The sequence below is a fragment of the Mus caroli genome, chromosome 10 (assembly GCF_900094665.2).
Source record: "Mus caroli chromosome 10, CAROLI_EIJ_v1.1, whole genome shotgun sequence".
NCBI lineage: Eukaryota > Metazoa > Chordata > Mammalia > Rodentia > Muridae > Mus > Mus caroli.
The window spans coordinates 80,815,442-80,842,085 of record NC_034579.1 but is presented as its reverse complement, the minus strand read 5'-3'; the positions used below and the strand labels follow the sequence as shown (position 1 = coordinate 80,842,085).

Below are 26,644 nucleotides of genomic sequence, written 5' to 3'. Positions count from 1 at the left end.
CTTGTGCACAGGAAGCAGAGAAAGTGATGAACACTTGTGCACAGGAAGCAGAGACTGATGAACCCTTGTGCCCTGGAAGAAGAGAGTGATGAGCGCTTGTTTATGGCCTGTCCCTTCTCTTTTTTGTTCAAAACATAATCCTAGTCCCATGAATGGTGCCACCCACAGTTGAAATGAGTTTCCCCTCCTCAAACAGCCTAATCTAGATAATCTCACAGTCGTTCCCATAGATTCGTCTCCAACGTGACTCTACAGCCACTCAAGTTGGCAATCATTCTTAACCATGGGTAGCTTATTCTGTCCTTAAGGCCCTTGAGTCGACATTTGTAGCAAACATTGTAAGTGATTCTGACATGGATGCTTTCTGGACCACACTTTGGAAATTACTTCTACAAAGAACATGCAAAGCTGCCTAGTGTTTATAAGTGTCCATAAACATATTATATTATCTAAACATATTATATTATCTAATTATAACATATTATATTATCTAAGCACATTCCGGAAAGGCAACCCTAAGCCAGGTCCTACACTTGACTGCTCACTGAGTCTGTGGTTCTCCCCGCCTCTCCAATCCTGCTCATTATATTGTTCTCCTCATCTGTGAAATGAAGTGTTGGGCTATGTACTCTCAACTCTTGATGGCTCCAAGGCCTTGAGAATCTGATTTCGCCTACAGATGCACTTGCCAGACAGGTTATGTGGGTGATGGCCTGAACTGCTATGGAAACATCATGCAGAGACTCAAAGAATTAAATACGGAACCCAGAGGAATGTGGCAAGGACAGCTGACTTCCTTCATCTCAATCCTGGGTATGTAGATGTCGTCCTTGAGAGCAGCCCTCTTTCAGCCCAGGGCATCTGCTAGATACAAATAGGCAGAAAGGGACAGACAAGGCTGGTGCATTGGGACTAGTCCTAGTGGGGACAGGCCATGCCTGAGTGATGGGGAAGTGGAGACAGCTGCTTACCAGGCAGACTTAGAAGTGGAGGACAGGTCATGACATTGCCATAGATTAACAGACTAGGGATAAGATAGACAACCACTGATGTAAAAGATTATCCCTTATGTCCTTGACATCCTGGGTTTTTCAAGGATGAATAAATGTTAACTGAGAATGGAGAATCACTAAAGGACAACTAAGAAAGGAGAATCACAGTAGAGTCCATGTTCAACAGGGAAGGTGTCATCTGAATTCTAGACCAATCTTGCTTGTGTGGGCCCTTAGTTGGAAGCTACTAATTAACCTGTAGTAGTGTCAGATCCTCTGTGAGCCCTAGGCAGTGTAATAACACAACATGCTCATGCGTTTACAAATGCCTCCTACAAACTGTTACCCCACATCCCCCTGAGGACAAAATATAGTCGATCAGAGAACCCTGGGTAAGACCTCAACCAAACACAGACATGACCAAAAGGAAACCTTAAAATATCAGCATTGGCCAAGTAAACTAAAATCATTTCCCAGAAGGGACACAGTGAAGAAGTCTGTCCTTGCAAGCCAATGCTGTGTTCTCCAGATAATTTTTCACTGTGCCTTCTGGGAGATAGTCCACGGGCCTTTACAAGGCCTCCTAGAGAGAATAAAGCACTGGGGACATGGCTTGGGCTTAAGGACAATCTTGGAGCAACTCTACCTTCAGATAAGAGCTCTCCGGACATTCAGTGGAAACGAAGGAGGTGCAGTGTCCTTTGAAAAACAGACCACACACACAAACATTTTTCTAGACAGAGTTCTGCTTACCTTGCACCTTCCCCATGCATCTTGCTCCTGTGTGAGAGCACAGAGCCTATTCTCATGACCCAGCATCCCCTGGGTGATGGAAACCTGCCGACTAGAAGACTTGCAAGGCCCAGGGTAGAATGCAAATGTGAGGTCTTTTGTTCAAATAGTCTGTTTTTTGTTTTTTGTTTGTTTGTTTGTTTGTTTTGTAGGTCCCATTATACGTTACTAATTGATTTGGGGGGTTGTTTTTTTATTTTTTTATTAGATATTTTCTTCATTTACATTTCATCATTGGGAAGAGGGGCCCCTTGATCTAGCAAACTTTATATGCCCCAGTACAGGGGAACGCCAGGGCCAAGAAGTGGGAGTGAGTGGGTAGGGGAGCAGGGTGGGGGTGGGGGGAGAATATAGGGAACTTTTGGGATAGCATTTGAAATGTAAATAGTCTGCTTTTCAAGAGGGCACAAACAGAACAGTAAATCTATTGTGGGTTCGTCTGAGCTGCCCTTGGAGGTGATACAGATCCCTACACATGGAGAGGACACAGCTTAGCAAGCCGGGCACATGATCAAGGAGGGTGGGACTGTCAAAGCACATCATTACACCCTGCCATTTCGTGGCAGAGCACCTAGAAAGCCACAACTAAGTCTCCTGGGAAACTCCTAGAGCATTCTGGGAGTATGTGAAGCTCTTAGAGTATCAGCTTACCAAGGGCACCACAGAGCAGCGAGAAGAGAAGGCGCGGAGGGACTGGGCTTGACATAAGACACACGGAACAGTCTCACTTCCCATGTACCTTGGACCCACGTGACATTTTCTTTCTTGGTGTGTTTGGACTCTTAAGACAGAACTTATGCCTGGCCACTGAGCAACCTGGGACCCTTCACCTTGCTGCTGCCCTCAGACAAGGGACTAAAAGGGGTTGATGTGAGTATTAAAATAACCCCATCTGAGGGGCTGATATAAAAGTCTTAGTAGGCAATATCTTATTTAAAGTGAGAAACCTCTATGATCCTCAAGGTAAGGATAATGAGTGTCCTAGTTACTGCTCTATTGCTATGAAGAGATACAACAAAGACAGCTTATAGTGACCGTCATGGCAGGGAGCATGGTGACAGGCAGGCATGATGATAGAGTAGTAGCTAAGAGCTTACATTCTGACCCACAGGCAGGAGAGAGAGAGAGAGAGAGAGAGAGAGAGAGAGAGAGAGAGAGAGAGAGAGAGAGAGAGAGAGACTGACTGGGTCTGGCATAGGCTTTTGAAGCCTCACATGTATTATAATGCTCATTTTCCTCAGACATCCTCCAGCTGACTCTCTTTTCTTAGGTAAAGGAGCTCTTGATGGACAAAGAGGCTGCTCGGTACTTTGTGAAGCTCCACATCATTGCTGGGCAAATGAGCACAGAGCAGATGTATAACTTGGACACCTTCTATACCTTGACAGGAAAGTCCGGGGAAATCATCAACAAGGATAAGGTCAGAATGTCTCTGAATTTCACTCCAGTAGCAACACCAGGGCAATACCTGGACTAGAGGGGCTTGGGTGAACTATCACGGAAGGGGACTGTAGTGTTTGATTTGGGTCTGGCCTGAGTTAGCTTTCAAGGCAACCATCACTTAGCTGCCACTGTTAATCCGCAGAAAGATCACTGACTGAGATCATCATGGCCAAATTAATTAAATAAGTTAAAACAAGCTTTATGTGGACTGTCTCTCCCTAAAGGCAGGGTTCAAGAGATCAGCATTGGACATGAGTGAGATAAGGGGTCTTACAGCTCCGGAGTAGGTAGGTTTCAAATCCGGCAGGCAAGTAGGTAGGGTTACAAAAGCAGAATGCAAGCATAACAAGTTGATCATGACAATCTCCTGACACAGAGACATGGTTGCAAGATGGCCACAACAAGGTAGTCACAACAAGATGGCCATAACAACAGGTGGTCATAATAACCTTTTGAAACAGAGACATGGTTATTGTTCCTAGAACAGGCGGTATAGAACCATTTGTAGTTAAGGTTACAGGTGGGTCATAGCCCAATCCTTGAGAAACAGAGGTTTAATCACAAACAGGAATGAACCTAATTTGTCTTTACTATAAGATGGCTTTTAAGCCTAAAATGGAGGCAGGTTGTTTTGTCACCACCATGAAGATAAAGTGTTGTGAGCCTACATCCCGGAAGTCCTGGTCCCAAACCCTGAGCATTCCTCTTACAAAAGGAAATGAATAGAGTGTGTTTGGTTTGGGTTGCGGCATTGATCCATCTTCCCCCTTCATTCTTCCAGCATTTTTTTTTTAAATCAGACTACCTCACTTCCCTTCACAAACTCTTTTTGTGTTTCTATTAAGCTGGGAGCATGTGATTAAGAGGTGTGCATGCATGGGTTGTGTCTTAAGCTGTCTGTTGCATTTCACTTAATATCAATAGCTGGCAGTCTCCTGGGTATTCTTTCCATGCTAAGCGCAGGCGTTGTGTTATGTATAACAACTCAGGAAGGAGGTCTCATCAGAATCCTGGTTTTCCCTATGGGAAAACAGTGGAAAGGTCACATAGAAAATATCTGAACCAGGGTTCAGGTATGGGTCTGACTGGCACAAACCTGCTATGCTGTGTGTATAAGAATGGACAATAGATTTGGCAGAGCAGTAGGTATGACACAGCCATGTGTATGTGTATATACCCATGTATTCACTCAGATTTGTTGTCTGTCATGCTTGAGAGTTGCATGAGAGGAAAACTCTCATGAGAGTTACTCCCAGTTATGCATTCAACAAATGTGTGTATTGTGCACTGTCTTCGTGCAATACATTAAACCACTGGCTCTCAACCTTCCTATTGCTGCGACCTTTAACACAGTTCCTCATGTTGTGGTGACTGCCAACCATAAAATTATTTTATTGCTACTTCATAACTGTAGTTTTCTACTATTATGACTTGTAATTAAAATGTCTGATATACAGGATTGTGGGTCTGTGTCTCACCTCACTGCTGCTCAGGGGAGACACAGGCTGGGGCCAAGGCTGTGGTTCTCTAACTCCTGGGCACCCAGACACCGCTGGGAGTCATGGAGGTTGAGAAGAGGAGGGGAGAAGAAGGGGGAGGACTAAAGGCCAGTGATGAGCCATGGAGCAGGGGGGAATCCAGCTTAGCTCAGGGCAAGTGTCGGGAACTGGGAGGTGCTCTCTGCCATAGACTTAGGTGGCTCGGCTGGGTAACAAAGGCTTTCCCCCACGATGGTCCTTGAGGAAGGATATAGTCCTTGGTTGTCCAAACTGTTTATTCATGGTGAAAAAGGTGCATATACCTTACTCAGAGTAGATCAGCAGGGATTAAATATTTTTGGTAGGAAGGAATGTTCAGGAAGGAAAGCTTATTGGCTAAACTCAGGTCGGCCCATCTAGATACCTCATTAGCATAGAGAGTTGTCACGGTTCTCTTAGTGGGATGTCATGGTCCAGGACAGGAATCTGGTCGAGAGCAGATTCAAACCCCTACTGTTCTCAATTATGAGAATGACTGGTTCCTTAATCTGCTCAACCTTACCAGTTTTTCTGTCTGGTGACTCAGTTCCACTTGCCCCATAAAGGATAGCTGATATGTGACCCCCGTGAAAGGATAATTCAACCCCCAAAGGTGTCATGACCCACAGATTGAAAACCACTATATTAAAGTGAGAGATGTATTTATAATCAATTGAATTGTTACACCCTAATGGAGCTTGGAGCTTATTGGAAGAGAGCCTACACTGACTTGCCCAAATTTTGCATGTGATCATGTTACTCATCAATTGGTCATGTGACAGTCATCAGTGATCATATGATGCTCCTCAGTGGTCATGTGATGCTCCTCAGTGGTCATGTGATGCTCATCAGTGGCCATGTGATAGTCATAAATGATCATGTGGTACTCATCAGTGATGTCACATACTATCTCACTTGAACTTAGTGGAAACCATGCAAAATGGGCCAAGCCAACACCTTTATCTTCATGTAAGATCATGTGATTTATCCAAAGTCACACAGCCACGGGCCTTCTGACTTCTAATCCCAGACTTGTTCTTTCTAGAACACCTTATTCATTTTATTTATTTACTTTTCTTTCTTTGGTATTTCAGGACAATCAACTAAAGCTCAAACTTTATGGAAGCAAAATAGTACAAATTATCCAGGGGAACATAGTTGCTTCAAATGGGCTTGTGCATATCCTCGACAGAGCGATGGACAAGATAGAGCCCACACTTGAGAGCAACCCCCAGGTGAGACAAGTCAAATACAAGTGAGGTCAATCCATGTCCACTCTCTGCTGCCTGGAGAGTCACATCCAATATGAAAGTGTTTGCTAGAATTTAGCTTTCATTTTCCAAGGAGGGTCTCAAGCTAAGAGAAGACAGGATGATTTGTCAATTTTCAGTAGACTTCTGGGTATTTCTGCAGAGAGAAAGGAAGGCATGCTGGGATGGGAGAAGTTTTTATGGATTTTTTTTAATATAAATGTCACCTATAGCCATATCAGACAATTCTGCCTTATTCCATGTTGTCACAGCAATTCATTCCTTGTGCTTTGTGGAAGGCAGTCTTAGTCATAATGAATTTCTTCTTTTTGATCTGCCTGATATGGCCAGAGACTGCTTATTGCTCAGATTTGGATGACTGGTCAAATCAAATCAGTTGCATACTGCCTAGCAGTAGGTAGATCGATCATACAGACTCACACTTTCATCTTAACTCAGCCGTGTCTCTTAACATTAAGGTTCATATTTCCCAAACTAATTTTTTACTGACTTTTGAGCAAAATCTCTCTTTTCAGCAAACCATTATGACGATGCTACAACCAAGATATGGCAAGTTCAGATCTTTGCTAGAGGTAAGGACTCTCAAACTTTTCAGAAGAATGTGGTTAAGGTCTTTGCAAAATCAGCAAAGAGGCCAACTTTAAATGTTTTCTGACAACTGCTTCAAATATTACTTTCAATGAAGAAGAATATAACATTTATTTTCCCAAATGCAGAAAACCAATGTTGGACAAGCCCTGGAGGAGGGTGGTATTGATGAGCCATACACCATTTTTGTTCCAAGTAATGAAGCATTGAGTAACATGACGGCTGGTGTCCTTGATTACCTCCTGTCTCCAGAGGTAGAGTATCCCACTTACCAACGGACTGCATCAGCATCACTGTCTCAGCCTCTGTCTATTCTCACATTTCTCTGTACTAAAATAAATAGATAGACAATAGATAGATAGATAGTAGATAAATGGATGAGTAGATAGCTAGACAGATGATAGATGGATAGACAGACAGACATAGATATTTTAAGCTCCTTACAACTGTAAAGTCACCCAGAGAATAATACCGTCATTAGGTCACTTAGGGCCAGGCCTAGACTAAACTTTCAAAGAACCAAATGTCATTGTGAGATACTTCAGCCTCTCTTCTCTTTTGATTTCTCTTTTCTCTTCAGTGACCCTTTTGTTCTCTACCTTAGTGCTGTCATAGCTCCTCCTGGAGAATAGATCATGGACTCCTTTATATCAAGATCAAGGTTAAAATGACAGAAATCATCTTAGGTATTTCTTCTCTCCGACCTAAAAGTTAAAATATGAAGAAATAACTAGCTAGCTCTAGAAAATGTTTTCACTAAGATAACAAACAGTGGGACAGTCTGATGGTTACAGATTTGTCCTCTGACTTTCTAGAAGCCCTGCTGCCCTCTCAGAAGTGGGTCGAGGTTACTGACAACACAGAATGTGGGAGGTGGGGACGGCCCAGTTCTTTAAAAGCAGTGATTCCAAGGCTCCAGTGTGGTCAGGAATCACCTGTGGAGCTTGTCAAGCAAGCACGCTCTGGAGCCTGATCCCAAGAGCTGTGACCAGTGGCATTGCAGTGAGATTAATCAGCAGACCTGCAGACACACACCCACTCTAACACAGGCAGTCTCAGCCATGCTGCTATGGTGACCCTGAAATGTGCTGCCTTGTTGGCTTGTAGACTCATGGAGCTAGCCCTTGCTAGAATACCTTCAGATACCAACAGGGACATCTTGCATTCTGAAAATGCTAAAGGGGGAAACACATACAGAGACAGACAGACAGACAGACAGACAGACAGACACGCGCTCGTGCACACACACACACACACACACACACACACACACACACACACACAGCTCTTGCAAAGAACCCAAGTTCACTTCCCAGTGCCCATGCGGAGACTAACAGTAACTCCAGTTCCAGGGAATCTCATGCCCTCTTCTGGTCTCTATGAGTACTGAGTATGAGTACTGCACACATGCAGGCAAAAAACTCATACATATGAAATACAAATACAAAAAAAAAATCTTTTCTAAAAAAATTAGGTGGTTGGTATGTCTCATGTTGCCAACAAATTTTCAGCAAATGAGATTTTCTAGGTTTCTAGGTTTGCAGTGAACAAGCCAGATCTGGGATCTTAAGAAGGATGTTTCTTTAAAAATATAGTTCACACTTGAATTTCCTGAAAACTTGCTGATGTTGAAAAGCAGTTTTACTTCTCTTTAGAACTCATATTCAGTTTAAGGTGGTCTTCTGGGAAATTATTAAAGTCTTAAGATTATATGCCCCCAATATTGTTACCTTTTATGATAATAAAGCAGTTTTCAGCTACTTAATAGGTTACACGAAAGCTAAAATAAGTGAAATTATAATAAAGAAAAATTAAGCCCTCTACTTTTTGCCTTTGTTCAGAAAGCTCCTTCTCCCATGGAGGCAGGCTCCTCTGGCTCTCATGCAAGCATGTGGATCTCACTCTGCCAGACTATGCAGTCAGACCAGCAGCCTCTTATCACTCCTGTGAGGCAGTTTGTATCTAGAAACTGGCCAGTCAGCACCAACACAACTCCTGGACCTCAGATTTTCTTTTTCTCCAAAGATCAAATTTTTCTGCCTACAAAGAATCCAAAGCCTGGGTTCTTTGTTCTGAGGCAGAAACTGGTTTGCTGATGTGATTTCTAGTGCAGAATGGAATAATCATTTCCACCCCTTCCTCATAGCTAGGGTCTTCCGGGGCTAAAATATCTCAGATGATAGGGTATTGCTCTCTCTTCATACTTCTACTGTCTCCAGGGAGGAGCCTTGAGGGAGGACAGAAAGTGCCCGTGGAGAAGCTGCTTTCCTTAGAAGCCTCATTTCAAGCTTTGACTCGGAATGTATGTTTCCTTAACGGAATGTATGTTTCCTTAATGGAATGTATGTTTCCTTTGCTCTCTGAACCCCAGTTTCAGTCCGGAAACCATCCCATGGCTATTGATGGCAAGTCTCATTCATGTACAGCTCTGTCACTGAACTAGACAAAAGTGAAAGTGATGGACTATAAAGGCGTGCCTCATAAACTCTACGATTCCTTTTGAAGAAAACTGAAACAAAAGGAACCAAATTCACAAAGTTCAAGGTCATGTTAACACATCAGTAGAGAACACCCTCTTGGGCAACAAAGGATTTTGGAATATTTTCTTTACATAAAACAGTAGAGGAGGTCTCTGTTTCTTTACCCACTCCTATGATAAAATGCTCTCACAGAAGCAGCTAAAGGGAGAAAGAGCTAACTGTAATTCACAGGTCATCATGGCAGAGGAGTTGAGGCACAGGAAGTCTGAAGAAGCTGGGTGTGTAACATCCACAGTCAGAGGAAGAGAACAATAGAGGAATGCATGCTTGTGCTTGTCTCACTTTCTCCACGCCATGACCAGGGAGTGACCCCACGACCAGGGAATGCTCCCAGGGAGTGCTCCCAGGACTCCACAACCAGGGAGTGTTCCCAGGGAGTGCTCCCAGGACCCATGACCAGGGAGTACTCCCAGGGGGTGCTCCCAGCACCCTATGACCAGGGAGTGCTCCTGTTCACAGTAAGGATGGGGCTTCTCACAGTACTGAACTAATCAAGACACACCTCGACAGGCATGCCCTTAGATCCATCTCCTGAGTGATTCAAGATTCAGTGAAGTGAACCATCAACACTAACCACAAGGAATTGGGGAGAGAAGGAGCAAGAAAGTTCTGAAAGCTCTTGGCCATCTCAATGTCCAAGCTGTGCTACAAACAAACCTACGCTTCTTATAACTAGCTGAATCATTGTCCTGGAAAACACCATTGCCACCACCTTCTGCCCTGGGCCCTGTGGCCATGTGGCCATATGCTCCTCCTTTCTGTAGTCCCTCCCCTCCCTACCCCAGGACACATGCCTGGGGCTGTCCCTGAGAGCTCCAGGATCCTAGCTGAGGTCATGGCAGAGTTGTGCTGTTAGGGTTTACTTTAGTGATTGTTTTCCCCACTTCAGTGGTTTGAAGCCAGAAGAGACTCTGGAAATGTTCTCTGAAGAAGAGTGACTTCTTTTGAGGGACTGGCTATTCAGGGCCCCAAGAGATGAGGGGTCCTAAAATATGAGTATGTGGCCTGCCCAGCAAGTGTTGACTTATGGAGCAAATGAGAATCAAGTTGTAGACATCCTCAAATGTAACCTGAGACATGCGCAGGGATGGTTAGCAGAGTGGCTGAAAGCATGGGTTTGTATACTGAGGAAGCTGTGTGACATGGGTGTGTTGCTCACTGTTACCACACATGGAATGGGCTAATGATGGTCTCTACTCACAGGAATACTGGGGTTTATACGAAATGCACTTGCTATGGTTTTAGAACAGCCAAGAGATTTGATGAGTGTCAGCTATTTGCGCATGGAATTTTTCTTATCTTCAATTTCCCTATAAAGAGGTTGGGTCGTTGTCTTTTATGATTAATACCCAAAATCATTCATGTGAAAGGTTCTCAAAAAAAAGAGAGAGAGAGAGAGAGAGAGAGAGAGATTGCAGAGTTTTCTGCCTTGATTAACATAGTGTATCGGTTCCTTTGCAGGGCTCTCGGAAACTTCTGGAACTCGTCAGATACCACATTGTTGCATTCACCCAGGTTGGCCCTATTCTTCCTCAGACTACTTTATCCTGGCTTTTAAAATACTCAGTCCCAGTCTTGAATTACAATATATTGGGACTAGAGAATTATTTGTGGCACTTATGAGCCCTGAGCAGACCTTCAGTCTGTAACTGTTATCTTTGATATTGTTATCAAAGAACCCCTTAAAGCCACAAATGCTCCTAACATCAAAACTCCCATTATCTCATCAGTAGTTAAGGACTTTTCTTGCAGCACAGACTGTGAGAAATGGGGACTCTGTGTGTTGCTGCAGATGACTCCTTGGTCTCTTCCCATTGCAGCTGGAAGTGACTACTCTGGTTTCGACACTTCATGTCAGGAGCATGGCCAACCAGATCATCACGTTTAACATAAGCAGCAAAGTAAGTGAGAAGCCCACGGCTAGTGCTGACTCCTGCATGTTCACTACGGTAATGCATCCACACTCACAGATCTGAAACCTTTTCTTGTTAGGTAACATCTGTAGGAATGCTCCTGTGTATGGAGGTACACGTGTGTACACGTAGAGGCCAAAGGATCACCTCAGGTGTCATTCCAGAGGCCTCCTCCCTTTTGAGACAAGGTCTCTCATCGTCCTGGAGTTTTCTAAGCAGGCTAGGCTGGCTGGCCAGTGAGCCCCAGAAGCCCACAGATCTTCACTTCCCCAGTATTAGAATTACAAGTGCATGCTACTGTGCCTGGCTTTTATAGACAGATGCTAGGGATCTTGTACTACTTGAAATCCAAGCACTTTACCCACTGAGCCATCTCCCCTAGTTCACAGTCCTCACATCTTTACAGCTGTTCCACTCTTTGCTCAGTTATTTCAGCAAATACCACCGATGCGAGTAACAGCCTGGGTTAAAGCAGGAAGGACAAAAAGAACTCATATCCCAGCAGAGAAAATAGAATGTGACAACCCATTAAAGGGTCAATGAGTTGCTGTTGCAATGGGTGTTGGTCAGAGAGGTTGTGAAAGTGCGCAGAGGAGGAGTCTGAGAAAGGCATTAATTAGGTCAAGACTTGAGGGGTGAGTAGAATGAGCTCATGCATTTGAGTAAGAGAGTGGAAGGAGAGGATATGAGGAACCCTGAGGGTTTGTGGTTTACCTAAGAAACTCAAAGAAGCTCATTGTCTGGGGTGGAAACGTCTAGGAACAGAGAGAATTGTCTTCTGGTATCTGTCCACTGTTGATGATGACGACGATGATGATGACAATGATGACCTCATTCCTTCAGCAGACATCTGCTGAGTACCAATACCTACCAGGCACTGTCCTATGTCTGGAAGGACACAAGAGCAAAAGAGCAAACAGACAAAAGTCTCTGGTTGCATGGTAGGAAGTAGTCAATAAAGATGCTAAGGGGAAAATTTATCCTAGGAAGCAATGAGGGGGGAAGGCCAAGCAGGAAGTGAAAATAGGAAGTCATAGTGGAACTTCCCATCCATTTATTGTTGTTTTAGTTAGCATTGAAAATAATGGGTTATTATAACATTTTCATGTCTATATATGCTTTGCTGTGTACATCACTGGACCTTGTGCATATCTTGCCCTGCTTCCTGCTACAATGCCCCCATAGTCCCTTCCTCCCCATCTGTCTTCATGCCATATATGCACATATATGTAAGCATATACTCAACCTAGATTCTGTATATGAAAGAAAACCATCCATGGTTTGTCCTGCTCTGGATCTCCCATGACCACTCTCAGTCCCCCTTCCCTGATCTTTGGAATTCTTCCTCCAACTCTTAGCCAACCTTCTGCTTTAAGGGGACTAACATTTTTAGATAAAGTTCCACAAAGCTCTCACAAAGAAGAAAACATCTGAACAAAGATTTGAAGGAAGCAGAGGTCTCAGCAGTGTGATGCTCTGGGGACAAAAGTTTCTAGAGAGAGAAACAGCAACCCCCCACCCCCAACAAAAATGTGTGCAGTGAGGAATGTGCTGAGCTGTTTGAGGAACAAGAAGACGGTGTGGCCAGAGCAGAGGCAGTAGCAGGAAGAGGAGATGGGAAGCAGTAACACACCCAAGGTGTAGAGATGAGCAGGGTCCCATCTGCACTAGGAAGACAGGGTAAGGATACAGCTCTAACTCCAACTGGAAGATTGTGGAAGAATGATCTGATAAGATACACCATTTGGGAGACAAGAGACTTGATTACAGTGAGCCAGTAAAAATGGCAGTTGGGGCTAGGAGATAGCTCAATTGGTAAAGTGCTTGTCACTCAACTGTGATGACCTGAGTTCTATCCTAGAATCCACAACAAAAACCACAAATGTGGTGTCACATACTTCACACCCAGTCCTGGGGAGGTAGAGAGATAGATGGATCCCTTGGGTTCATTAGTCAATCTGTCTTTGCTATTTGATAAGTGCCAGGCTAGTAGGAGACCATATCTAAATGAATGGATGGATGGAGGGAGGGAGGGAGAGAGACAGAGACAGAGAGATAGGGATGGATGGATGGATAGATAGATAGATAGATAGTACCTAAATTGGCCTCTGGCTTCCATATGCCTATGTGCACACACAAAGAAAATAAATAATTACTGTGTCCTGCACAATGATGGCCAGGAACATGGTAAGAAGTGATTAAATTATGAATACATTTTTGAAGATAAACCCAACAAAACATGCTCTGTATGCACGCACACACATGCATGTGTGTGTGTGTGTGTGTGTGTGTGTGTGTGTGTGTGTGTGTGTGTGTGTGTGTGTGTGTGTGTGTGTTGAGAAGAGACAGGGTCTCACTATGTAGCCCTGGCTGTCCTGGAACTCATTATGTAGATTAGGCTAGCTTTAAACTCACAGAGATCCCCCTGTCTCAGCCTCCTGGGATTAAATGCATGCACAACCACGCCCAGACTTGCTAATATATTTGATGGGTGCTGAGGACTAAGAAAGCCAAGTGTGACTCAGGCTTTTGGCTTGAGCAACAAGGATAACGTTGCCACTGATCTGTAGGAGGAGCAGGTGTGGGGAAAGCAGAGTTCACAAATCTTGGTAACATCATTCAGACTTTGCTCCCTCCGCTAGCTGCTAAGCAACAATCTGCCTTCTGTTTACTGACATATCCAAGGGGCCTTAAACAGAGTTAATCTGAGGTCAGTAATGTGTTGACTAGATGGATCCTCCTTTGAGAACTAGGTGGTAAAATAAGCAAGTGCTGTTTGGTCTGGAAGTGGACAGCCTCTGTCCCAGCATGTGCAGGGACAGACACTCTTGCCCAGGAAGGGATTCAGTTCACAGACACAATCATTTCCTGACAGAAAACTGCCTAAAAGCAACCTTCCCTCTGAGGAGAGATGAAGTTGCATTGAGCAGTTTAGAGATGCTGTAACCACAGCGTCGGCCTGGGGATGGCTCTGCCCTGCCCCCCGCCCCCACCCCGCTGCCAGAATGGACGACGCAAATGCTTCTTCTTTCAGGGGCAGATTCTGGCGAACAACGTGGCCGTGGATGAAACTGAGGTCGCTGCCAAAAACGGCCGAATTTACACACTGACCGGAGTTCTCATTCCTCCCTCCATCCTCCCGATCCTTCCCCACCGATGCAATGAAACAAAGAGAGAGATGAAACTGGTAAAGGAACTTAGAAAAGTCGGGAAATGGGAGGGGCGGTGGGGGCGCAGTCATTGGCAGCATCCTGTGCTCAGTTCCGAGAACGCTAAATCCACACCTTAAGAGCGCGTGTCCAGGAGGAGGCATGTGGTCCCATCAGCCCTGAGCCTAGGTTCTGGAGATGGCCTGCAGGTGAGCAGGGCTCTTGGTTGTGGCCATAACAAATGGTCATAGATATCAGTCATTTATCCTATCACATAGGAAATTTAAACTCAGAGTGTCAATAAGGCCACCCTGTCCTTGGAGGCCCTAAAATCCTAGGGTTTTTAAATTATCATCATCATCATCATCATCATTATTTTAATAGGGGCTCTCCATCATCATCATCATCATTATTAATTATTTTAATAGGGGCTCTCCATATGCTCTAAGATGGCTTCACATTTGTGTACTTCAGAGATCCTCCTGCCTCTGCCTCCTAAGTAGCTTGAGACATGAACACGTGCCGCTTCACTAACTCCCAGTCATCCAGCAGTTCCCTGAAGCCCTACTCACACCTCACCTCACAGCCACACAGTGTGCTCTCCCCTCTCGAGGCTCTGTTCCCCATGTGTCTTCTCCCGCATTTGTAAGGACGACAGCCACTGGGTGTAGGAATGCCCTAGCCTAATTATATCCGTAGACTATTTCCAAACAAAGTCACATCCTAAGGTCTGGGGGGACATGCACTTGGGGAGACTGCTCTTCAGCCTACTCAGTCACCGAGGCAGAACCTGAGCAGGGTTATCCCCTTGGGGAGAGTCTAGGGGAGCTATCTTCACCAGGAAAGACACCTATGCCCCGAGGGCCATCTCCCTGAAAGCTGTCTCTGTGAGAGCACAGGATGCCTCTGTTGACTGCTGTCTTCCCTTCAGGGCACTTGTGTGAGGTGTTTCATGAAAAAATGGAGCAAATGTCCTACTAACTCGGAGCCCACGGTGAGTGTGATAGGCTATTTTATGAGCATCCTGAGCTAGCCCACTCTGTCCTCTCTCATCTTTTCTGCCTGCTTCCTTCTTTAAACCTAGGCTAATGTATGGCTCCTGGCCTACCCCTGGCCACAGCAGGGGTGGGAGGAAGAGACCCCACCAATCTATGTTTGATCTCTAGCTGACTCTGGTTCAGTCTCTTAACCTCTTTATCCTAATTTTCTTTCTCTGTGGTTAACAAAGGGGTTAGTGTAAATAAAATTCATAATAGCCAAGAGTAAACAGCCTCCCAACTGCTTCTTCTCTACTTCTTCCTCCTAAATAAAGTCCAGTGCTAGTATTTGTTCTTACCAAGCATAATACTAGAGGAGTACACAGGAAAAGAAAAGGCTACACACTTTCAGCTAGGCCAAAAAAATAAGTCCCAGGTTTGACACAGTATCCTAACTGTATACAATAGTGTCTAATGCCCTGTGTAATTAAAAAAAAAATAAATACTAAGACTAGATTTTAAATGTTCTCCCCACAAAGCTATAAATAGATGAGGCAATAATGCACTGATTAGCTTGAATTAGTCATTTTGCTTGTAAATGTGTAATATTACACTGTATTCCCATAAACATGTTTATTATTTATTAGCTTCCAAAAATAATCCAAATAAGGGCAGGAGAAATGGCTCGGTGGTTAGGAACACCAACTGCCATTCCAGAGATCCTGAATTCAGGCCCAACACCTATGTCAGGTGGCTCACAACCCTCTGTAACCCAGCTCCACAGCATCCAATACCCTCCCTCTGGACTCCATAGATACCCGCATACAGACACATATACACACACGAATAAAAAAATAAACAAACGTCAGGAAATAACTCTGAAACTATTTGAAATGTTATATGTTTAATTGAATTCTTCATGTGTTGATTGAAGTTTGATCATCTCTTAGACACATTACTTGATTGTGGGCCAAATAAATAAGATAACTTATTGGTTTGGATTTTGCCTTGAAAAGTTCAGATATATTATAAATGTGTACAATTATACAGCAACCTGTAATTACACACCAAGTACTCTGTTGGAAAAAGCAGATGATGACAGAAATGTCTGCCTTTTAAGGAAGGCTTTCTAAAACAGAAGGTTCTTTCAGTACTAGACTCGATCATTATGAAAGAGACAAGGTCTTTAATGCACTCCTAGTAGGAAATACTTAATAAAGCAGAATATTAAACTTAAGTAGGCATAAGTGCTCCCATGTTTGTTGTGTTTAATGAAGCAATTTCCCACAAGTCCATTGGGAAACTATGAACCAGGAAACAAGAATAAGAGAAGAATGAGTTGGTTCCACAATGCCAGCTGAATGGCAGACATTCGTCCAGCCACTCTATGCAGCAACCATGGGGGATTCATTACTTCAGTTGCTGTGATGAAACTCCCTGATGAAAAGCACCCTGGGGAAGGAAGGGTTCATTTCAGCTCACGGTTTGAGGGGATACAGTTCACCACAGAAAGGGAAAGCATAGGATGCGGCTCCTTCTCACATTGCATCTCAGTCATGAAGCAGAGAGAAATGAATACCAGTGCTCAGCTGGCTAGCTTTTCCTTTTTACATTAGTTTGGGGCCTCACCCATAGAATGGTGCTGCCGCATTCAGAAAGGTGCCTTCCCTGGATGATCTACAGGATCTCCATTAGTCTAGATGATCCCTCACAGGCAGGCCCAGAGGCTTGTCTCCTAGGCAATTCTAGATCCTGGAGTATTAGCCATAAATATTGACCGTCAAACCTAGGAGGGATATACATCTTCAGCATCACTGCTGTGTGACTTGGGAATCAAGGCAAGTAGACATAGATGGCATGTAATAGAATCAGGATTTGTGTCTGCGAGTGTGCCACCATTAAAGGGAGGAATGAGAAGAAGAAAAGGAAATGGGGACAAACCATAAAAGCTCCTGAGATCCCCAGATTTGTAACTGGTTAATTGAAAAACATTCCTTCCTTTGTGACGTAAGAATGCAGTTCTATAGATAAGATTTTAGGATCCTGTGGCCCGCTGTGGTCTCATCAGTCTCTTCCTATGTAGAGCCTAAGACAAGGGGATAAAGTCGACACAAAGATGTGTCTAATACAAAATTTGAGCTGGGAATTAAATCCTTGAGATGAACCTTGATTTTATTGCCCCATTGCATGAGAGGCCACCAAGACTCTGGACCAGATATTAGCAGGGCTAGGTGGGAAAAGTGGCTTAGCCTATCTGATCCCCAATTTCCTTATATATTAAAAAAGAAACATGAAAAAACATTTGCATGAGTTGGCAAATAATCAATTTACATCAACAAGGTGTCTAGACTGTTCCAAGTACTCAATAAATGGGCATTCTATGAGCGTCAAAGATTAATAAGCAAAAGGATGCACTTAATCAGCTCCTGAATCCAAGAGGAAAGCCTTGGGCTACAGATATTTATTTTAGTTGGTGGGTTTTTTTCCACTTGGAAGCGATAGATACTTACTGGCTCCAAATGTTCGCATAGCTTAAGGATGGCTGTAGAAGAGAAGAATCAGCCAGATCACAGGCAGGAGGAATCAGAATGTTCACTGATGGATTCTAATGTCTGCCATAGTGAGAGGAGGTGCCAAGATCCTTGTGCCATAGGCTGGTCGAAGGTTGGCTTATATTCTACCAACAAAGAAAGAGATCTTGTGAAGATGGCAGTCTGATTTGGACTTGGGTCTGCTGGTGTGGCCCTTGCTCTGATATCATGGAGTAGAGTGGCTGGCTAGGGAGAGGCTTGTAAGACACAGGGGGTGCTGGGATGCACACAACAATGCTTTTACCCACCGGCTTGTTCCAGGAAATCTTCACAAACAAGTGTTTCTATGGCAGCAGAGCATGGAACCTGAAAACTGGTTGTGCCCGATATTGTGATGTGACTGTGGAGGTAAGGAGGGTACAGCCAGGGTCTCATCCAGGACACCAAGACTCGAGAAGCTCCCAGCTATGGTCACAAGTGTCCTGCAGGAATTTAGAATGCTTTCCTAAATGAGAATCAAAAGGTGGAATGGGTAGTGTACTCTGGTCACCGCCTACCTGAATCACACCTTCCTGAGTCCCCCTGCCTTTTCACAGAGTCCATGACATCTCCATGAGAGTCACCCTCCACTTCCAAGTCTCTAACCTGATTCTTACCCATACTCCAGCCTCATCATATGCTCGCTGAATATTCTCTTCAGGACATTCATCCAGATGTGCAGGGGCTGACTCACCTTTCCAGTCTCCCTCTACCTAACCCCTCTTGTCACGACCCAAAGGGTCCTGAAACTCCACCTCTCCACACCACCACTCTATTCCAATGGCCATCTTCCTGGCACCTACCATTCTCTGGGATGTTCTGAAATGTTCTTTTAATTCCCATTTCTTCATTTGCTTATGGAATCATCCCCAGGGTCTTATAAATGCTAGGCAAGACCTCTACCAAAAAGTGATTCTCTAGCCCCATTATTTCTCTATTTTATCTATGCTGACTCTTCCCAACTCTCTTATACTCTCTATAAGCATAAGCCTCTATCTGCCTCCTTTCCTTGTTCACATGAGAGACATCCGACAGATTGGTGGTAATGTGCTAGCCAGTTCATCAGAAGGATTGTCACTGTATCCCACTAGTGGAAATCAGAACTGCCCCTCTTTTGAGAAGTCAGTGTCCTCCTTGGGGTCCCCAGGGGCAAAGTGTGTGTTGTTTCCAGATACCAAGATGCTGTAAAGGTTTCTTCGGACCTGACTGCAACCCATGTCCAGGAGGCTTCATGAATCCGTGTTCTGGAAATGGGCAGGTGAGTCCAGTCCCTGGTTCACACTGTTTCATGTGTGCTGACCTTCTTAAGTCACACAGTAATGTTGAAAAATCCTAAACCAAAAAGTGGCACAATGCTGTCCAGGGCTCCCAGGAAGCCAAATAATTGGGTCTGTTACTGAAGCAGGGAGTATCTGCAGCAGAGGAGTCTGGGCTTGGGGAAGAGAGGCTTGTCTCCTCTGTAGTTCACTGTGAGATTCCAGATAACTTGAAACCCTCTTGACCTCACTTTCCAAACCTGTGAAAGCCCCTAAGGGCGAAGGCTTTTATGGTTCTTAAAAATGATAATAGCATTGGTCAATGGTTGCTTTGTTTTATTTTCTTTAAACCCAACTTCAGGACCTACTGGCATGTAAAAGCCAAAGCTTAGCTCATCTATGTGGAGGCCAACACCAAACAAAGGAAGGTAAAATAAGCCGTGATTATGTAGGAAAATAGAGATTTGAGACTTTAATAGATCCACATCTAAACTACAGCTCTTGCAAAGGAAAAAAATGGGGCATGGAGGAGGGGGGTGTTACACAGAAAGTAAAGAGTAAAAATAGACCAGTACCAGCCTGAGACCTTGTTGTTAGTGGAGAGGGTAGCCCACACCCAACTCTGATGTGTAGAAATCAATACCAACCTGCTCTTGCCAGGGCTATACAGGTTGGAGAGCAAGCAAGTAAGTTTACAATGGAGAGAAAACACTGCAGAATAGACCACAGCTGGGCAAGCAAGAATGGAGAGAGAACAGGGCCAGGCCTCAGCAGAAGGCCTATCTGCCTGCTTTCATCTTCTAAACGTTGTGCGAAGGATCTCATTCACATTTGTAGCTCTATTATTCTGAGGAGATATGAACAGATAGATCCACCTCAGAGAGAGTACAGGTAAAAAAAAATCATCCAAGTCTATCTTGGTGAACAAGTGAGTTCCTCGGGTTTACATCTGGAAGCCATGGTGACTCTGAGCAGCCACATCACTGAAAAGGTCGACTCCAGCACGAGACTGTGACTCACAAAAGCTCCTGCATCCACCGAGGAGCGGCCTGCCCAGCTATCAGACAGACCCTAAAGAGTCTCCTGCCTCAGTCTCATTTCCTGCTTATATAAACTGTGAGGCTCCCTGTGGGTCATAACTGTTTAGGCTTCTTGAGTCTTATGTGTTATGAGTTTCCTGGGCCTCTGAAATGTAGTTTACCTGAGTGCTGAGCATAATGTTTCAGTTCAGACGAAAGAGCTACAGCACCCTGTCCTTTGAGGTTCTAAATCCTAGATCGGGATCCCCAAGCCAGGTACTAGTTTTCCGTCCTCTCTGATACCAAGGTGACTTCACCTCCCACAAGGAGTCCAAAGTCACTTCCAATGGAGTTCAAGTTGAAGCCATAAATCAAAAGCCAAAACTTGGCTGCCACATGTGTCCTAATTGCCCATGGGGCTGCCTTTGCTCTCAGTGCATAGATGGTCTCGGTGGCAATGGGATCTGCATCTGTAAGGATGGCTTCCAAGGTTCCAGGTGTCAGTTCTGCTCCAAACCCAACAGATATGGACCTCAGTGTAACAGAAGTAAGTGGGGTTTCTCAGGCTCCCTTCCACGGGTTCCCTCCATACTGAGCACGCCAATGGTGTGGTCTGGTGTGCTATGGATTTTGCTTGTGTGGTGTGGGCCGGGGGGTTAAGTGCTGCTTCTCAAACTATAGCATGTGTCAGACAGCCGGGCACAAGCTGCTGAGTTTCTGACTCTCTCTGTGATGAGTCTGAGAAACTGCATTTTTAATAGGTCCCTGGGGTGTGCTAACAGTGCCCATTCAGGAGCCACACTTTAGAAATCACTTTCTGTGTTCATGAAGACACAGATAGCCCCATTTCAAAAACTTGATATGTTTTCTTTTAGAAGATCCTTACCCATCAATTCTTTCATTTAATAATTATGACCTCAGCCAGGTGGTGGTACACACCTTAATCCCAGGAGAGACAGAGGCAGGTGATCTCTGAGTTGGAGGCCAGTCTTGTCTACAGAGTGAGTTCCAGGACAGCCAAGGCTACAAGGAGAAACCCTGTCTCACCACTCCCCCTTAAAAAAAAAAAATTAAGACCTTGGATGAATGCACCCTCAAATTACAAAATAAGGGCAAAAGTACTAGTAAGCATTTTTAAAATTCATTCCAACTTATATATGGAAAGCTTTTCCTAGGACACACCTAGCACATAATACATACTGAAAAAATATGCTAGCTACTATTGTGATCTCTTACTGTTTTATGTTGTTATTCTAAGATCAGTAACCAAAGCCTAAAAGAACATATGGAAAGTTCTACAATAGGCATATGCTAATGCAGTCTTATACTCTCAGAAAATGAATTATTCTTTAAAATGACATCATATGTATATTTATATACATATGTATTTTTTTTCTTTTTCCGAGACAGGGTTTCTCTGTGTAGCCCTGGCTGTCCTGGCACTCACTTTGTAGACCAGGCTGGCCTCGAACTCAGAAATCCACCTGCCTCTGCCTCCCAAGTGCTGGGATTAAAGGCGTGCACCACCACCACCCGGCTGTTTTTAAGCTAAAATTGGAACTTAAGAACATAAAATTGCTAGGTAAGAGTTTCCCGTGGAGTTAGACCAGCCAAAAGTTAAATTCTCATTTCTACAGCTAGTGTCTCTGTGACCTGAGGAAGGTGTTACAGTGTCTCCAGCTAGAAAATGAAGACAATGTTGCACGGTTGTCCTCAGCATCCAGGGGGATTAGATCCAACACTCCTCTCTGCCTCTGAATTCTGCAGCTGCTCAGTCCTCTATATAAAAAGGCATAGTGTTTGCCTGGATCCTAAGTAAACTTCCAGCTTTGACCCTCATGTTGGTTCTGTGACCGTTGAAGTCCTATTCTTTCCAAGTGAAGTCCTGGCTTACTAGCATGGTATAACAGTTAATTCTTGTTTTAAATACAGAGGTGACTTCCAAGACTCTTTCCTTTGAGTTTGTTCACTCTTTGCTGGATGTTGGTTCCAAGCACCGGTCTCTGCTGGTTCCTGTTTCCTTAGTCCTGGCTGGGACACGGCTCAGTCTTTCAGTTAGATGCTACTCAAACCCCAATCCTTGCTGCCTTCCTTTGAGAAGCAACAAGCCCCTCTCTCCTTCTTACTCCTACCCTATGCAGGAGGTGCCTGAGGGGTGTGTGTACAAATTCATATGTGTATACTGCATGGGGATGTACAGGCACACACATACATACAAACATATGCGGAGGCCAAAGGTCACCCTTAGTGTCTTTCGTCATGGACCAACCACCTTGTTTTCTGAGATAGAGTCTCTCATCAGCCAGTGATCCCAGGGACCCACCTACCTCTGCCTTCCTACTGTGTCTGGGTGGTTTTTGAGTTTTGTTATTGTTCTTGTTTTAGTGTGTTCTGAGGATCAAACTTAGTTCCTCATGCTTGGATAGCAAGCACTTTTCTGATTAAACTAAGCCCCCGCTTTGAAATTTTCAGACACTAATATTCAGTCAGAAACAAGGAAGAGTAGCTAAGGTTGAAAATGGCAGGAGTTGTGGAAGAGCTGTGTGTACAGCCACTGTAGTTGTGGACTTGGATAGTACAGGGTCAAGTCCCTTCATGGGAACTCAGGCACACTGGGCTGTTGGTTTCAGCTCTCTGGGCCTCTGCCTGCTCATCTGGAAAGTAGAATGTACCAACCTTCTGGGACTGAGGGTGGTTGATGAGGTGGGGAAAAGTCAGTCCAGGGCCTTGATGAAGTCAGGGCCCAAACCTGGCCACTAATTACCACTAGTTTGCTGTGAATGAAAGTAGAAAGTTAACACATGAGCCTATCTGGAGTTCTCCAAACAGAAGAAAGCTTATCTATGCATTCTAGATTGTTTTCAGAAAGTGAGAAACTTCTTGGCTAACATCTCCAACCAAAAAGTAGTTGAAAATTGGGCTCCTTAGCTTCTTTTGCCATATCACAAAAATCATCTCCTCTCCCACCTCCACCCCCATGCACAGATACACTGAAAGCACACTGGGGACAAATATACCCTCCTCCGGGCAGGTGGTGGACAGTCAGCTCTCTAAGGCACTCTGCGAAATGCTGGTGACCCTGACTTCAACCCAGCTCTGATTGACAGCAGTGAGCTGGAGCAGGGGAGAGATGGCCGACATCCTCCATGGCACTCTGATCCAATAGGAAATGGTTCTCCAAGCCCTGAACACTCTCTCCCCCTCTCTTCCAGCCTGCCTGTGTGTTCATGGAACATGTGACAACAGACTGGACAGCGATGGATCCTGCCTGCCAGGAACATGCCGAGAGGGCACAGCTGGGAGGTTCTGTGACAAGCAGACGTCAGCCTGTGGGCCCTATGTGCAATTCTGTCACATCCATGCCACCTGTGAATACAGCAATGAGACAGCCAGGTAGGTCACAACTCAAGGCTACCGTGCGACCTGTGGGTGGAGCCAGCCCATATCTAACGCTTTATAAAGTAAGGCATGTTCTGCCCAGCTGACAGTATGGATCTTGTAGAAGTTATGAGCTGAATCTAAATCTCAGCTTTGCTTGCTTTGAAGTGCAATAGCTGTGTGACCTCGGGCAAGTTGACTCACTTCTCTGAGCTTCACTTTCCTTATTAGTAGTAGAGATGTACCCTACCTAACAGAACAATAGTTGAGAGTAAAAGAACAGAATATACAAGCATGGTGTCCCAGGCCAGGATGTGCATAGTCAATTTTAGCACTCAGGATGCTAACGCAAGAGGATTGCTGAAGGTCTAGACAGCCTAGACTACAGCAAGACCTTGTCTCAAAAATCAAAAAAAAGGGGGAGGGGTGATAGAGGGGAGGTGATTCAGCCTGGAAGAGCGCTCGCTGCTCCTTCAGAGGAACTGAGTTGTGTTACCAGCACCCACGGTGTGACTACAGTTCCCGGGGATCCAATGCTGTCTATTGGTCTCTAAGGGTGTGCGTGCGTGTGTCTGTGCATACATGTGTCTATGTGTGTGCATGTCTCTGTCGATGTGTCCACGTGTGTATATGTTATGTGTGTGTCTCTGTGTATGTCTGTGTGTATCTATGTCTGTCTGTCTCTGTCTGTGTGTATATGTGTCTGTGTGTGTATATGTGTGTATATATGTCTGTGTTTCTGTGTGTCTCTATGTGTTTCTCTGTGTGTCTGTGTGTGTGTTTATCTGTGAATGTGTCTCTGTGTATATGTGCGTGTGTTTGTGTGTATGTGTCTATGTGTGTCTCTGTTTCTCTGTGTGTGTCTGTGTGTGATTCTATGTGCGTCTGTGTGTGTGTGTGACCTACTATGTATACAGTCACTGTAAGTCATGGACTTGGACAACATAGGGTCAAGTCCCTGTGTGGAAACTCATAGGTAAGTTGGGTTGTTTGCTTCAGCTCTCTGGGCCTCTGCCTTTAAAAAACATATCAGAAAGGAATCAAGGAAGGAGGGAAGGAGGGAAGGAGGGAGGAAGACTGATCTGTCTTGCTACTATGACAAAATACCCAGAGAAAGTCAGTTTAAAGACAAAAGAGTTTGTTTTGACTCACATATTTTCAAGGGACAGCCCATCATGGCAGGGACATGTGGTGACAGGAGCTTGAGGCAGCTGGTCCCATGGGATCCTCAGTAGGAAAACAGAAAGATGACATGTGCGCCCAGTGTTCTTTCTCTGTATTCAGTCCTGGACCAGAGGCCATGAAGAGGTATTGCCCATATCAAAGTAGAACTCAGAACCTCAGATAGCCTAATCAACTTGATCCCTCATGGCTGTGCCAGAGGCTAACCTAACCTAGATAATCCCCTGTGGGTGAACCCAGAGACCAACCTAACCTAGACTATCTCTCGCAGGAGTGCCCAGAAGTTAAAATCTAGATTATCCCTGGCAGGTGTGCCCAGAGTCTGGTCTCCTGGGTGCCTCTCTGTCTGGTTCATCTGCCAATGTTTACCATCACAAAGGAAAGCTAGGAACCTCCTGCTGTGAGGGCATCTTTCTTACAAAAGCTGTCAGTAGCTGATCCCACATAAAAGGCATCTGGCAGGATGTTGAATGGAGGAAGGAGTTGGCTTCTTCCTCCACAGTAGCTTGTGTGTGTGTGGGGTGGGGGGACAGTAAATGTCCTAGGAAGCTTGCTCTCCTCCAGTTCAAAGTCAATAACCACTTCAAACTCCCTAGGGGAAGCAGTGGATGTCTGGAATCCTGGCCCTGTTCTGGCTTCAGTTCTTAATTTACATTTGCTTAGTCACTGGCTTGTTTGGGGGAAATGGGGTGGGGTGGGGGGGCTGTCACCCTGGAGAGAGCAGGCTGCACAAGGCAGAGACTTGATGTCTTTCCTGTGGCTACATGATAGAAATGTGTCAGCCAAAGGAACTGAAAACCATATCCATGTATATGCCACAAATCACCTATGAGTAAAATAGCCCTCAGAGCCTCCTGCATCGCCCACAGTGGGCTGTCTGCATGGTCTGCAGGACCTCGGGCAGCTCAGAAGCCTGTGTGGGAAGAAATCAAGCTCTCTTTGTATGGATGCCAGACAAATCCACTTCCTCTAGGAAACTGGATCCTGGACACAGAGTTGATAGCGTTCTTAAGCATATGTTGCTGAAGTTTCAGGAGGGTGTGGAGGTTTGATGGAAGCCACGTGGCATCCCCAGCATCCGTCAGAGGACATTCAATAGATATGGATCCAACCAATGATCGAGTGAACAGTGAACGAGCAAATGGCCCATATTAAATAGAAAAGGTGTTATGGTAGGATATTTTGGAAGGGATTTCTGAGAGGAGAATGAGACCAGAAACTGCCATCTTACAGGAGATACACACACACACACACACACACACACACACACACGAAGAACCAGAAAAAAGGAGAGAGCTCTCTCAGCTGATCAATATTTTCAGAGCTATACCACGGTTTTTGTCTCAAACTAGCCCAAAGGAGAAGATTACAATCAGTCAGGTTCTGGTCCAGTAAGAGCAGGTTAGCTGCCACCACTTTGCCTGATAGTGCCAGTGAAATCCAACAAAAGTCCCACAACTATCAGTCCCATTTTCCAAGTGAGAAGACAGTGTCCCCACTGGGAAGAGACTAAGGTGGGCCACACAATGGCTAAGGTGGGGCTTGAATCCCCAGCCAGCCTCGACAGCTGGCACCCAAAAGCATCCAGGCATGTTTGCACCCAGGCTTCCTGCACAAAGCTAATCTGGCCCAGGCATTCCTGGCTCTTCCCTAGGTGGCTATAGCACCTGCACCTGCGTGGCCTGCTGTTTGGCCAGCGTGAGGTCTCAGGCTGATTTTGTGCACTCTCTTCCACAGCTGTGTCTGCAATGACGGCTATGAAGGAGATGGAACTCTCTGTTCTAAGAAGGACCCTTGCCTGGGATCGACCTCCAGAGGAGGATGTAGTCCTAACGTGAGTGTTGTTTCTCAGAGCCAGGTGCCCCAGGTTTTGTTCCACTTACCTTTTGTAAGTAGGCACAACAGGAGTTACTCTGTGGAGGTGAAAAGCAGTTCGTTAAGGGAAAAAAATAACCTTCCACACTGATAACCTGCCATGCTGCCTCAGAATAGTGGAAGACAGTGACAGCTTTGAGCTTGCTGGGTTTTTTTTTTACATGGGTGTAAGACGGGGGGGG

General features: G+C 45.0%; 1 protein-coding gene across 1 annotated transcript in view; it reads left to right on the top strand.

The window, feature by feature from the left end:
- Nucleotides 1-26,644, top strand: part of Stab2 (stabilin 2) — a 169,965-nt gene that overhangs the window by 45,977 nt on the left and 97,344 nt on the right. Inside the window, exons 10-24 of the mRNA XM_021173976.2 lie at nucleotides 680-813; nucleotides 2,572-2,654; nucleotides 3,055-3,204; nucleotides 5,839-5,979; nucleotides 6,531-6,587; nucleotides 6,732-6,857; nucleotides 10,605-10,658; nucleotides 10,964-11,044; nucleotides 14,091-14,243; nucleotides 15,137-15,199; nucleotides 18,035-18,121; nucleotides 18,924-19,010; nucleotides 20,463-20,574; nucleotides 23,240-23,420; nucleotides 26,325-26,421. Coding sequence (XP_021029635.1) covers nucleotides 680-813; nucleotides 2,572-2,654; nucleotides 3,055-3,204; nucleotides 5,839-5,979; nucleotides 6,531-6,587; nucleotides 6,732-6,857; nucleotides 10,605-10,658; nucleotides 10,964-11,044; nucleotides 14,091-14,243; nucleotides 15,137-15,199; nucleotides 18,035-18,121; nucleotides 18,924-19,010; nucleotides 20,463-20,574; nucleotides 23,240-23,420; nucleotides 26,325-26,421 — 1,606 coding nt within the window. The remainder of the gene's footprint in view (nucleotides 1-679; nucleotides 814-2,571; nucleotides 2,655-3,054; nucleotides 3,205-5,838; nucleotides 5,980-6,530; nucleotides 6,588-6,731; nucleotides 6,858-10,604; nucleotides 10,659-10,963; nucleotides 11,045-14,090; nucleotides 14,244-15,136; nucleotides 15,200-18,034; nucleotides 18,122-18,923; nucleotides 19,011-20,462; nucleotides 20,575-23,239; nucleotides 23,421-26,324; nucleotides 26,422-26,644) is intronic.